Below are 14856 nucleotides of genomic sequence, written 5' to 3'. Positions count from 1 at the left end.
CTTGCCTGTGGTCATAGAGCTAGTTGGTCAACACAAAACTTGAACTCATGTTTTCCTGACTTCAAGACCAACTTTCTAAACGCTTCATGTAATATTGGGCAAGTTGTTTAATTTCTTAGTTCTCAAGCAGCTCTCCAAGACTATAAATAACGGTATGATCGATCACTATCCTGATGTAGGGAGTTTCCTCACCAAGTATGGAAATAAAAGCAATTAATTAATTAAGCAACTTTTATTAAATGATATATTGCAGGGTAGCTAGGTGGGGCAGTAGATAGAACCTGAAGCCTGGAGTTGGGAAGACCAGAGTTCAGATCTGGTCTTAGATATTTATTAGCTATGAAACCTGGCTAAATTTCTTAATCTCTGGAGAAGGAAATGGCAAATCATTCCAGTATTTTTGCTAAGAAAACCATTGGGTCATGAAGAGTTAGACATGACAATGACTGAACAACAGGAAAAATATGCTATGTACCAGGTGCTATCCTACATGTTGGGGATACAAAGCTATTAATGAAATATTCTTGCCATTAAATAACCCATATTCTATAGGAGGAGACAACATTGTATGGGGGAAATTAATACGCCATGTTTCAATCTTTAAACTCTTAGTCTGGATCCTATCTGAATTTCAAAATTAAAAAAAGTAAATAAAATCCATTTATCCAAGCTGATACCAAAGCATCAGAGAAAAATGACAATAAATGGCAAGTCCAAGTTCATAGTTATGAGTTTAGAAAAAAAGTAAAGATGATACCAGGAGAATGTTTATGCTGTGATATCAAAGAGACTTAAGATGTAGAAAAAGTGATTCTGCAGCACTTTAAAATTTCTCAAAAATTTGTATATCATTCATTTTTTATAGCCCAATAGATATCTGACTTATGTATTCCTAGTTCATAAACTGCTTCCCAAAGATGAATAGACAAACTAAGTTATCTATGCTTGTAACTAATTTTTTTTTTTTTTTTTAGGGTTTTTTTTTGCAAGGCAAACCGGGTTAAGTGGCTTGCCCAAGGCCACACACTAGGTAATTATTAAGTGTCTGAGACTGGATTTGAACCCAGCTACTCCTGACTCCAGGGCTGGTGCTTTATCCACTATGCCACCTAGCTGCCCCTTGTAACTAATTTTCAAAGTGAAGTTTTCAACTTCTAAAATACAAAATTCTTGGTTCTTACTTCCACTAACCCCAACTACCTATAATTTGATTTTATGAAAAACAATAAATGAAATTTTATTAAAGGGGAATAAAATAAGATGAGTTTTTTAGATTTCTTCTTAAGCACCACAAGTCTTTTGTGGTTGGTTTTTAGAGTCTTATTATTAATACTGGTTCTCATTTACTCTTCAACTCATTCCATAATGAATCCTTTCTAGTAACAAGGAAAAACAGTGAAGACAAAAGACACAGAGATTATTTCTGAGAGCATATAGTGTCTTCTAAAACAATACACTCCTATCAATCAATAACCATTTTTTAAATGCTTACAATGTGTATCATATACCATGCTAAACATCTCTATTGAGAGGTTCATTTATCAGATATAATTTATCAGAACAAAAAAATGCTCAGATTTTGGGGGATTTATCATTAAAAAGAATTAGAGATATGAAAGAAAACACTTTTTCCTAACTCAAACTTCTATCTTAATAATATTATTATGTTATTATTATGTTATCCTAGAGGTGAGATAAGATCAGGGAGTGTCAGATGTGAGGAAAGAGAAAGAGTTGGGGAAGATAAAAATAATTCTTTTTTTCTTAAATCATTGATGAGTAGTATTAAATACTACTACTAACCAAATTATAGCAATTCTGAGAATTTACCTTATACACATCAGAAAGGCAAAAATGAGAAAAAAGGAAGATGAAAAATGTTAGAAAGGACATGGGAAAAGAGACACATTAATATATTGTTGGTGAATGATTACAACTATTCTGGAAAGCAATTTGGAATTATACACAAAAAGTTACAAAACCACACACATCCTTTAAACCAGCTATAGTGCTAGATAATCTCTACCCTCAAAAAAAGTAATAAGGAGGGAAAGATCTTATATGTACAAAATATTTAAAGCAGAGATCTTTGTGGTGGCAAAACTCTCAAAACTAAGGGAATGTCAATAAATCAATCAATAAGTTGTGGTGTACAAATGTGATGGGTGGAATATTATTGTGTATGAGAAATGAGGAAATAGATGATTTCAAAAAGTTAGGAAAAGACTTGCATGAACTGTTCCAGAGTGAAGAAAACAGAATGAGAAGAAAATAAACTAACAAGAAAATGAAATGAATAGAATCAGAGCTATTTATATGACATTTAAAAAATTAACAAGTTAAAAAGCAAGAAGAACTATGATATACAATATGATTTGTGATTCTAGAGGACCAATGATGAAATATATTCTTCATGACATTAGAGGTGATGGATCCAGAGTGCAAAAAAAATTTATATACACAAATGCACGCACATACATGCATATGCACACACACACACACACACACACACACAATGTGGGGGATAGTGAAGTAGGTCAGAAAATTTGTCTCCACAAATTTCATGCCCACTAAAAAATCATTCAGAAAGACATTCAAAGTGAATGCAGAATGGCAGAAATAAACAAAATTCAGGATAAAGTAGTTGTCTTTCTGTGACTGCTTGTGTAGAAAGAAATATCCTACTTCCACTGAAATAATATACAACAAACCTTGGGGCAAGTGGGTCAGGTCTCAGACACTTTCTCTTCACAGATTGTGTAGGGATTGGACAGTTGAGCAGGGGAAGATTGTGGTATACCAGTCCCAGCTGTGACATCCATATATGATCATAGGGTTGTGAATATGGGCAAGATGGAGTAAATACATACTTGGTGAATCTGGTAGAAGAGGGGCAAGAACTCTCTTGGTTGTGGATACCTGAAGGAGAGTGAAGTCCCTGGTTTCAATTCCAGGACAGATGGGAGAAACTTAAGTTTGCAGTCTGTGGAGGACTTACAGGGAGCAAAAGTGTTTGTGGTTGGGGATCCTAGTCATGGCTTGTGGATAGAGAAGAGCGTCCAAAGCTGGATCACTGGACAGAGATCAGAAAATAGCAGTAAGAAAAATTTGAGTTACTGGGGTACCACTCCCTACACCCAGGGTCTAGAGCCAATTACATAATAACCTGCTAGAAGTAAAATAAAACAAAATAAAAATGAGTAAGCAAAGGAGAAAGAGCTCAACCAAAGACAGTTTCTATGGGAACAGAGAAGATCTGGGTTCATATTCAGAGGAGATAGTGAAGTTTAAAAAAATCATTCCTAACTCAAAGAGAGAAACGTCAAATAATCACAAGCTCAAAAGGAATTCTTAGAAGAACTTAAAAACATTTGAAAAAACAAATTAGGTTAAGAAAAAAGTCAGAGAAATTCAAGAAAATAAAACAAAATGAGAAGAAAGTCAAACAACTGGGGAAAAAAATCCTAAAACTCTAGGAAAAAAATAATTCCTTGAAAACTAGAATTGGGTAAGCTGAAGTTAATGACATTATAGGACATCAAGAAATAATAAACCAAAGTCAAAAGAATGAAAAAAAAGAGAATGTGAAATCTCTTATCAGAAAATAATTGATCTGGAGGACAGATTGAGGAGAGACAATATAAGAATTGCTGGACTACCTAAGAATTATGATTAAAAAATTGTCCTGAAGTTTTAGAAAAAGATGGAAAAGTAAAAATCCACCAATCGCCACTTGAAAGAGATCCCAGAATGAAACTTATAGGAATACTATATTCAAGATTCAAAGCTCCAAGGTTAGGGAGAAATTACTACAAGCAACAAGAAAAAAAACAATTTAAATACTGGGGTGCTACAATCAGGATCACATAAGACCTAGCAGCTTCTATGTTAAAAAGAACTGTGGACCTTGTAACAAATTATTTTAAAAAACAAAATTGAGTATTATCATGAGCAAAAAATTGCATATTCAGTGAACTTAAAGTCTTTCAGAGATTTGTGACAAGAATATCAGAATTTAATGAAAAAATTTGATATATAAGTTTTAGGAGAAACATAAGGTAAACATTAAAGACTAATTATAAAGGACTTAAGTCAAACTGGTTACTTTTCATGTGTGAAAATAATGTCAGTACTTTTAAGACTAAGAATAATTTGATAATTTGATAAATTTGATAAATGTTCAAAGTACATAAACGGGCAGATTTTTCTTGATGAAGAAAACAAAACATGATTTATTTATATAAAAATGTTCTGTTGATGAGAGAAATATAAATTAATACAGCTTTGAGACATCATACAACTATCAGATTAAAATGATAGATGCTCTTCAATTGGAAATTGACTAAAGAAGTTGAGGTATGTGGTTGTGATGAAATACTACTCTGCAGTAAAAAATGATGAATTGGTTGAGTTAGAAAAACAGAAAAAAAGAAAGACTTGGATTTGTGAAAGAAGATGCTATACACCTCTAGAGAAAGGAATCATAATCAGAAGTATGTACAATAAGGTTTTACAACTTTGTATGTGTATATATGGATTTTAATATTCATTATTGTAACCTTCTTTAGGGCTGTGTGGGGAGGAAAAGGAGAAAAAATGAAAAGTATATATATGGCAGAAAACAAAAGCAAACTTAGAAGTTCTGAAAAAGCTGATTGACTGAAAACAATGTAAAATATTTATTACATAACTTTTTTAAAAAATTAAATCTAAAATTGAAATTTATATTGAAACTTTTTAGGTTCTGCTATATACATGGAAATGTTCTGTTTTTGTTTTGTATTTAAGTTTAAAGTGATTAAACTTTTTTTTATAAAAGTGAGGTAGGTACTACAGAAGTAGAATATAACATGCTTTCAGGTGAGGTAACATCAGCTTTACTTAATCGTTTTACTTTGTTATAAGTAAATTTAAGTGTTTGCACATTTTACTCATGGAGTGAGGGCAAGCTATAAATGTTTATGTGTGAAAACAAAACTTTTAACTTGTTTTAGTTTTAATGTAAAAGTGCTTTAATTAAAAAAATAAAGAAATTTAGGATCATAAATTTAGTTGGAAAATAAAGAGAAAGACAACATTTGCTTTTATCTCATCAAAATGTGCAACTCCCTTGGAAGAGGTGAACTGTGGCTCTATTTCATTTTTCCCAGTCAGTAGCTAGGGTGACTGTCCACAAAGCAGAAAAAATATGTGAGGTTGAGACTGGATTTCAACGTCTTAGCCACCTTTTTGTTTTGAGTTTCTTTTTCTGTTCACAGCACTACTATAGTGGACATTTCTAGCCTGTCTTGGCTATTATCTTATGGATTTGAGATGTATGAAATAATTGAGAGCTCTGGGTGACTATAAACTTTTACAGTTCTTCTTGGAGAAGAAAATGACCAACACCAACAAATAAATGACCAACACCAACAAACAAATTTGGACCTTTAGGTTGTTGTGCAGCGCCCAGGTGAAGGAAAAATGGCAGCTCAGCAGTTCACAAAATATTTCATATTGTAATTTTAACCTGAAGTTCAAGTCTTGTGAATTTATATAAGATTTTCTACAGTGGAGAATAGTAGATCTAGTACTACCTGCCTGAATGAAGGGTAGAATTGATGAGAGAGTTTTTAGCTTCCAACTTTTCCAAGGACAAATTTGGTTTCAGTTGAGAGTGAGAGAGAGAGAGAGAGAGAGAGAGAGAGAGAGAGAGAGAGAGAGAGAGAGAGAGAGAGAGATCTTTGGAAAGGGAAAAATTAAAATTTGGAAAGCATAAGAGACATGTGGAGGAAATGATAAACTGATACTTCAATATGTTCCTGATGTCCTATTTCTCACTTTAGAGTCTTGGGAGAAATTCTTCTTAGGTGAGATTAGAGAACATCTCTCTCTTAATTTCCTTTTGGTACCAAGATCTTTTGTTACCAGTAAAAGTGTTCATTCATTATATGTTTTATCTGATATCTTCTAATCCCTATAATGTATAAATGTGCTTATTCCCCATCTCATTTTTGGGGAGGTCTTTTTTGTAGCTGGTGTATGAAGACAGGTAGATGAGGTTTCAGAGATATCAGCTCTGGAGAGTTGAATTTAAATAAACTAAGGTAGACATTCATACATGTAATCTGCAAGGTCAACATTCATTTCTTATATAATTTCCAAAATGTTAACTTTCTGAGAAAACATGATTTAATGCTTTAAGTTTTTGTTACTGCATACTATGTGTATTTTGTATTTTTGATCATTCTCTAGTGGTAGAGGAAATAAATATTTAGACATTTTCTATAATCTCTCTCTCTCTCTCTCTATGTGTGTGTGTGTGTGTGTGTGTGTGTGTGTATTTTCTATAATGATTACCTTTCTAAATTATTTCTGATAATATTTTAAGAGTTGGAAAAACCTAGTCATGAACTATATGAGGTGTATAAGCGATTGTAAATTCTAGGATAGGACATACTAAATCAGAGATAATGAGAAAAATCTGGTTCCTCTCTTTAGAGATTAGTTTTCCTTTGGACTAAACTCAAGAGTAGGTAAAGCTAGAGATGGAACTTTATAAGGAAATTCAGCCTATTGACCCAACAATTCTTTTCCTAATAAAACCATTTTGTCTTTAGAAAGAGATTTGTTAGAAAATATTGCTGCATATATCTTATTTGATCATCATAATAATGGTAGTGATTCAATGAAGCTTAGGTTTTTCATTCTTAAATATATCTATAATATTAGCACTTCAAGTTTGCAATGTTAGTTATCTGTGTTATTTCATTTGATTTTCAAAATAGTTCTGTGAGTTAGATAGGTACCAAAAGTATGATTATCTCCATTTTATAATCATTATTAGTTAACAACAGTTTTATAACTCAAACAGATGTACCCCCTGTATATAGAGTTAAAACAAAACTAATTAAAGCTACCATATCCATAATAAATAGTTGAGCTAATATTACCTCTTCCCTCCCTGTCCCCAGTGCTTTTTGAAAACAAAGTGAACATTTTTTTCAAAATTTCTAAATTATTCTTTGGTTCCAGTTATTTGGTTTTGCTTTATCTCTATATAGGTGAAACTGAGCAAAACTTCAGGTAGTTCCACAACCAAACTGCTTCTCAATATTAATGAATACATTCCAACTCCTGTTCTTTAATTTTCTTTTATTTTCTCTGAAAATATCATATTTTTAGGGTATGGCCTTCTGGAAATTTGGTACACCTTTTTCTTACTTTCTTTCTTCCATCAACTTAAATTTTATTTTATATCTAGAAGAAAGATTAAAGTACATGCTATCATAGCATAAAGGCTGTGAAGTTTGAGACTATTTCTTCTGGGAGAGTGGCATATGGAAAATAGCATGAATAAAACAGTCAAATGAGAGTAAAGAAGACTTAATTTCAAAACACTCATGGAAACAACTATGGAGTCTGAATGCCGAGCGAAGCATACTGTTTTTACTTTTGCATTTTTTTAATTGACTTTCCCTTTTCGTTTTGTTTTTATTTTACAAGATTTATTCAGAAATATGTTTACATGATTTCATATGTATGACTTTTATCAGGTTGCTGACTATTTTGGGGAGGGAGAGGGAAGGGAGGATGGGAGAAAAAATTTGAAATTCAAAATCTTTTAAAAAATGAATGTTGAAAACTATCTTTACATGTAATTGAAAGAATAAGATCCTATTTGCCAAGAAAAAATAAAAATAGACAAATGAAACAAGAAAAAAAAAAGGAATACCCATTTGTCGGTACTTACCTTAGAAATACAGATCCAGGACTGTCTGTTGGACTTAAATCCTCGTTCAACTTCCCCTGGTTGCTTAGATCCTCACAAAGAAAAACACTATCACTAGAGGCTTGCATTTTCTTCATCCTTGTGTTTGTGAGTTACCAAAGTCAGGAAAGAAGCTTTAAAACACTCATAGATACTCAAAATAATTGTAAGAGAATAGTGTTTTGTAACTTCAGGACGTTCTCTTAGAATGACCTCTAATCTACATGAGGCCTCTAAAGAAAAAGTAAGAAAGTTAATGAGTAACATTATTAGCATGCTTGAAGTGGTTTCCTTTTACCTATATTTTTTCCAACTGATCTCAGGTGCCTATTATTAGTTATATTAACTCTTTTGTAAACCTACATCCATGGAAAATAAATGTGAAAAATTAACAATTTTAAAAAAATGGCTCATTGAACAGAATTTAAGAAACTAGAGATATCTAAAACACTACAAACAAGTCAAAATATTCTAATAACTATCCAAAAGAAAATTAATGGATTAAAATTATTTTATCTTTTTTACACTTGGCCTTTCTAGGGAATGTATTTTGGCAAAATACACAGAAATAAAATTGTAGCCTTTTATGTTAGTGGAACTTGGGAAAGTTTTATATTCAAGATGAGGGTATATTCAATATGTAAGTTGTATGTTTCTCAATGTAAGCATTTTTTTAATACTAATCCACAGGGATTTCAAGCTGAATAATAATCTCTTTAATTCAGTTGAATAAGAATTTCTGTCCTATAGTTCAAAAACAATGTTATTCTTTTACAAACAAAATTGGCACTGATTCATTCTGAATAGTCTATGAGTGCTGAGCTCTTTTTATTGTAGTAGCATGTTGTGGTGGAAAGAGCACAAGGATTTGGAGTCAAAAGATTTGGGCATCTACCATTTATTAACTGTGACCTTGTACTTATTATTCTACTGAGTCTGCTTCCCTAAAAGGTAGTGTGGCTTAGTGAATAGCACTTAGTCAATTAGCCCTGCCTTCAAAACATGCTTCTGGTTCTTAGGCTGTCACTTGACTTTATGTGAAATTAGATAAAAATAATATTAGTGCCTGCCTCACAGGGTTGTTGTGAAACTAGAAAGAGAAAATATATCCAAAGGGCTTTGCAAACTTTAAGTCACTGTATAAATGTCATTTATTACTTATTAAATAGGATCAAGTATTTGCTCCTTTGGGATACAAAATAAAAATGAAATCCTCAAGATTCCCCAAAGTAAATGCCCTCAAGGATCATACATTTTACTAAGTAACCATGTACAAATATGTAGGGTTTATGTGTTGCCCATGTAAATCATATGTATATCTATCTACATGCTATTCATGTTTAATAAGAGCATGGCATGGTTATATTTACATTTACATCAGGAAATGACTTTGGCAGTTTGTGGGGAGGATAAATTGCAGAGTAGGGGGAGAAAAGCGAGGAGATTAATTAGGAGACTATGGAAATGGTCCAGTTAAGAGGTGATGATGAAGACTTGAGTCAGAGTGGTGGTTATTGAGAAGAGACAAACTTTGAGATGAGGGAGAGAAAGAAAGTTGCAAACCTGTATAATTGATAGATTTTAGGAGAAAGATGATTTCCATTTTGGATTTGTTGATTCTGAGATACCAATGCTATATTTTTATTTAAAATATTCAAGAGACAGTTGGAGATACACAAGTGGAACTCAGGAAAAAAGACGAAGACTGGATATACACCTATGTGAGTCTTTTACATGGGAGTTGGTGAATCCACCAAATGCTAGAGAGGTGAGAGAAAAGAGGACAATGTAGTGAGTTATACCTACATATAGAGAATATGATATGAACAATAGGTCAGCAAAGGAGAAAGAGACAAATAGGTTGGAGGAGAATGAAGAAGGAATGGTATCACAAAAATAGAAAGAAGAAAAGAAAGTACCCAGGTAGAGAGAATGGTGAATGATGTCAAATGCTATAGAAGGATTAGGTCAACATTTTTTAAGTACTCAGTATGTATCAAAAATTATGTTAAGCTTTAGGATTTTTTTTTAGGATTTTAGAGTTTTAGGAAGGCAAAAGCTGTCGCTACCCTGAAGAAATTCACATCTTTTTGAAGAAGTCAAAATGAAAACAATGGTGAATATTATTATCATTCCAAGCATTGAGAGCAACATTCCAAGCAAGGAAAATTACTGAGTAGTCATGTATAAATATGTAGGGATTGTGTGTTGCCCATCTAAGTCATTTGTATATCTACATGCCACTCATGTTTATTAAGAGAATGACATGGTAATATTTACATTCACATCAGGAAATGACTTTGGAAGAAAATGACTACACATCCTAGTGGAGAAGTCAAAATGAAAACAAAATGGTAGCAAAAAAAAAATTCCCAGAGTCAAGAGATGGAATGAATTGTTAGTAGAACAACTAGGAGATCAATGTCACTGAATCAAAGATTATGTGTCAAGGAATAGGATGTAGAAGATTGGAGATGTTTTGCTTTAAAGGGCTTTGAATGCCAAACAGAACATTTTGTGTTTGATTCTAGAAACAATAGGAAACTACTGGAGTTTATTGAGTTGGAGGAGGTTTAACATTTTGAGACCTGCACTTTGGGAAAATTACTTTGGTGGTGAATGGAAGGTATATTGGAATGGGGAAAGACTTTTGGTAGACCAACCAATGAAGCAGCTTATTGCAATATTCCATGCAGAAGGAGATGAAGGTCTGCACCAGAGTAGAGGCAGTGTCAGAGATGAGAAGGGGGTATTATTTGAGAGAAGTTTTGTAGGCAAAATAGACCTTGGCAACATATTGAATGAGGGAATGAAGTGAGAGAAAGGGAAGAGTCCAGAATGACTCCTTGGTTTGTGAGCCTGAGAGACTGTTAAGTAATATGAAAGCAAGGAAGGAGAGAGGTAGAGGGAAAGATTTTTAGTTCCCGGTTTAAGATATCTAATGGAGGTGGCTAGGTGGCACGGTGGACAGAGCACAGGAGTCAGGAGTACCTGAGTTCAAATCTGGCCTCAGACACTTGATAATTACTTAGCCGTGTGGCCTTGGGCAAGCCACTTAACCCCATTGCCTTGCCAAAAAAACCCCTAAAAAACCAAAACAAAATAAAGATGTCTAATGGACATCCAATTTGTGATGTTGGACAGGCAGATAGAAATGTGAAATTGAATTTGAATGATTCATACTTTATTGAAACTTGCATGATACATACTCATGCAAGTATGAAATCAAACTTTATTGACTATACAAAGCTCCCAGTATATCTCTCATTCATGAAAAAGTTCTTTTCCTGCTTGGCCAAAAGCAATGTGTCTTCCTTCAAGGTAGCATTCTGGCAAGTCACTGCCAATTGATACTACTCTCAAATGAATATAGAATAATCAATTTATTGAGTGTGAAGAACACATAAATCTCTTCTAAAAACAAGTTGATGACTGGGACATATGGTGGTTTTCAATATTTTTGTTTATGAATGTTTCAAGTTATATCAACTTCTGATTTGTGATTGATGATATGATTATGATGAATAGAAACTATCTGAAGCTTCAACTTCCTAATACCATTAGTTATTGTTTATCAGTTATTTACCAGGTTTGAGACATATATATACATATCACTAGGAGTGATTTGGGACACACAGTCTGACACACATATCATTATCAAACTATACATAAATACTTATTTTATTACAAAATACTTCTATAACAATTACTTAGTCACAAACTGGAAACAACACAAAATGAAGTTGTTGAAGTTGTTAACTTACTTATTCCTACACAGATACTCATTTTGAGATGTCCAATAGGCAGTAAAAGAATTAAGATCATATTATGATGAAGACTGAGAATAGGACCTTAGATTTGTCAATTAAGAGGATTAGGGATGATTTCCTAATGCTATTGATTCAAGCTGCAATGGTTTGCTTCGCCCAAGATTATTGGTTAAGAATCATTTAGTTAGTCAGCCTAAAATTTCTTTTTAAAAAGGCTTTTTTTAAACAATAAAAGTGGTACAATAAAAAGAATTGATATAGAATACCTCCCCCAATCTATGACAAATTCACAAGTTTCTACAGTGACAACTGGGAAATAGATTTAAGCTAAGAGAGAATACAAGATAACTCAAAATCTAGTTGTTGGTAATTCTTTTCTCCTTTTTGTAGGATGCTTCAAAAGGTCACTTTATTTCTCATTTATTTATTTATTTATTTAGATTTTTTCAAGGCAATAGGGCTAAGTGGCTTGCCCAAGGCCACACGGCTAGGTAATTATCAAGTGTCTGAGGCCAGATTTAAACTCAGGTACTACTGACTACAAGGCCAGTACTCTTATCCACTGTACCACCTAGCTGCCCCATGCACCACCTAGCCGCCCCTAAAAGGTCCCTTTAACATATTAAATCTATGTCCTCCAGTCTTTAGCTCCTAGTGTAACCACTGCTGCCATCTTATTAACTATGGCATGTAATTAGGACATTGTTGGGAAAAATGAAAGGTCCAGTTATCTTCCAGGTCCTTTAAAGTTTGAGAGGTCCTCCTTTGCACAAAAGTGAGGGGTAGAGGGAAGTGGAGACCTGGCCATGGGACTCTGGAATATAGAGTATAGAGAGTTAGCAAGACTGAGAAAAAAATTTTAGATCCTTATTTGAGAAATCAGGTTCTCCCAGGAGTCAACCTAGTTTGTATGTTGTTGAGACAACCTCTAATTGTAGAAAAGAATATAGAGCTAAAACCCCCAACTTGTTTGAACTATTAACATTTTTTTAATGTTTTAATAGTATAATATTTTTTCCAATTTCATGTCAAGAGGGTTTTTAACATTCATTTAAAATAATTTTGAGTTCTCAATTTTCTTCTTCCGTCCCTATACTCCCCCTCCCTAAAATGCAAGTAATTTGATACATTGTGTAACCATAAAAAACATACTTAATATTAGTCATGTGAGAGAAAAACAGACCAAAAAGAAAAAAATGAAGCAAAAATATCATTTAGACTATATCATTTATTTCTCTGGATGTAGATAGCATTTTTCCATCACAAATTCTTTGTCTTAGATAATTATATTGCTAAGAAGAGTTAAGTTGTTCATGGTTGATCATAACACAATGTTCTATTACTTTGTAAAATGTTTTCTTGTTCTGCTTACTTCATTTTGTAGTTTTCAAAATCTTCCTACTAATCATTTCTTATAGCACAAAAGGATTTCATTATTTTCATATACCACAACTTGTTCAGTTATTCCCCAACTGATAAACATCCTCTAAATTTTCAATTCTTTGTCACCACAAAAAGGCTGCTATAAATATTTTTCTATGTATAGGTCCTTTCTATGATTTCTTTGGGATACACACCTAATAGTGATATTGATAGGTCAAAGGTTATATCCAGTTTGATTTGATTTTGGGCATAGTTCCAATTTGCTCTCCAGAAAAGTTGGTTTAGTTAATAATTCCATAAATAGCATATTAAGGGGCAGCTAGGTGGCACAGTGGATAGAGCACTGGCCCTGGAGTCAGGAGTACCTGGGTTCAAATCCTGACTTCAGACACTTAATAATTACCTAGCTGTGTGCCCTTGGGCAAGCCACTCAACCCCATTTGCCTTTGCAAAAACATTAAAAAAACAAAAGACATAAATAGTGTATTAGAGTACCAGTTTTTCCACATTTGCATTAATCATTTTTCTTTTTTTTTGTCTTATTAACCAATCTAATAGATGTGAGGTATAATGTCAGAATTGTTTCAATTTACATTTCTCTAATCAATAGTGATTTAGAGCATTTCTTCTTATGACTATAAATAGCTTTGATTTCTTCTCCTGAAAACTGCCTATTCATATCCCTTGACTATCAATTGGGGAATGACTTGGATGCTTATAAATTTGACTTAGTTCTCTATATATTTGCGATTTAAGCCTTGACTGGAGATATGTGGTATAAATATTGTCTCCTAGCTTTCTATTTTCCCTCTACCCTTTTTAATTTAATATAACTAATAGAATTACTTTTATATTTTTTTCCTTTTGATCTGTTTATTTGCTTGAATGTTATGGAAATATGTTTTATAAAATTGTACATATATACCCTGAAGTCAAATTGCTTAGCATTTTAGGGAGGGAGAAAATTGGGAATCTAAAAAATTTAAATTGTCTTTACATGTACTTGAAAAAATAAAACCATTTTGCTAACTGGTTTGGTCAAAAATTCTTGTCTTCTCCATACATCTGACAGATAAACTCTTCCTTATTCTTCCGATTTGCTTATGGTTTTACCCTTTATGTTGAAGTCATGTGTCCATTTTGAACTTATCTTGTATATGGTATAAGTTATTGACCTATACCCAGTTTCTGCCATACTATTTTCAGTTTTTCCTGCATTGTCAAATAGTGGTTCCAGAAGTCAAGTGTTTGGGTTTATCAAATACTAGATTACTTGTATACCTAATCTGTGCCATATATCCATCACTCTATTTTTGAGTCAGTACCAGATAGTTTTGATATTGCTGCCTTATAATAAGTAGAGATCTTGTATGACTGGAACACCTTTTACATTTTTAAAATTAATTCCCTTGATATTCTGAATGTATTGTTTTTTGACAGTTAACTATGAATACTTTCTTAATTTTTCCTGAATTTTCAAAATCTATCTAAGAAAAGAATTTAAGAAAAGTAGCAATAAACTCCAACTAGTTCAGAACTATGTAAAAGACTATTAAAATCCTACATACTAAGATAGGTAAAGTATAATTGTCTTGTCCCTCACAAAAAGGCAGCCCAGAGAAATCCCTGAGCCTTGGACACATGATAAAGATCCCAAGCAGCAAGCAGTGCAAGGAATACTCAGATCCCTGTAGCCATAAGAGAATATCTCCAGTAGTAGAGTTGACCTAGAACCCTAACCACAACAGTTAAGAAAGGCTCCAAGAAGCACCCAGGCAGTTCTGGCCCCAAAGAGCAGTCAGAAGGGCTGAACCTGAGCAGCAACAAGGACACAAAGCTAGACAATTACTGAAGAATGTGGGATCTAGTTATAGTCATCACATTCAGGAGCAGAATTTGACCCAAGCATAAGCAATTCCCCAATCCATGCATCGAGGTTGGTGATATAAGTAA

At 33.1% G+C, this 14856-nt stretch overlaps 1 protein-coding gene and 1 long non-coding RNA gene across 3 annotated transcripts in view; one reads left to right on the top strand and one right to left on the bottom strand.

Annotated features, from left to right (window-relative positions):
- The window catches only part of GRAMD2B (GRAM domain containing 2B), an 88542-nt gene extending 80568 nt beyond the window's left edge, over window positions 1–7974 (bottom strand). For both annotated transcript variants that reach the window (XM_074206712.1, XM_074206710.1), the window contains exon 1: window positions 7733–7974. In XM_074206712.1, the coding sequence (XP_074062813.1) occupies window positions 7733–7848 (116 nt within the window). In that variant the 5' untranslated portion in view covers window positions 7849–7974. The remainder of the gene's footprint in view (window positions 1–7732) is intronic.
- The window catches only part of LOC141502119 (uncharacterized), a 264749-nt gene that overhangs the window by 30164 nt on the left and 219729 nt on the right, over window positions 1–14856 (top strand). The window lies entirely within an intron of this gene.

Source organism: Macrotis lagotis, chromosome X (genome assembly GCF_037893015.1).
Source record: "Macrotis lagotis isolate mMagLag1 chromosome X, bilby.v1.9.chrom.fasta, whole genome shotgun sequence".
In the NCBI taxonomy this organism is placed as follows: Eukaryota; Metazoa; Chordata; class Mammalia; order Peramelemorphia; family Peramelidae; genus Macrotis; species Macrotis lagotis.
The sequence above is the reverse complement of the archived record's forward strand: the minus strand, read 5'-3'. Positions and strand labels throughout refer to the sequence as shown.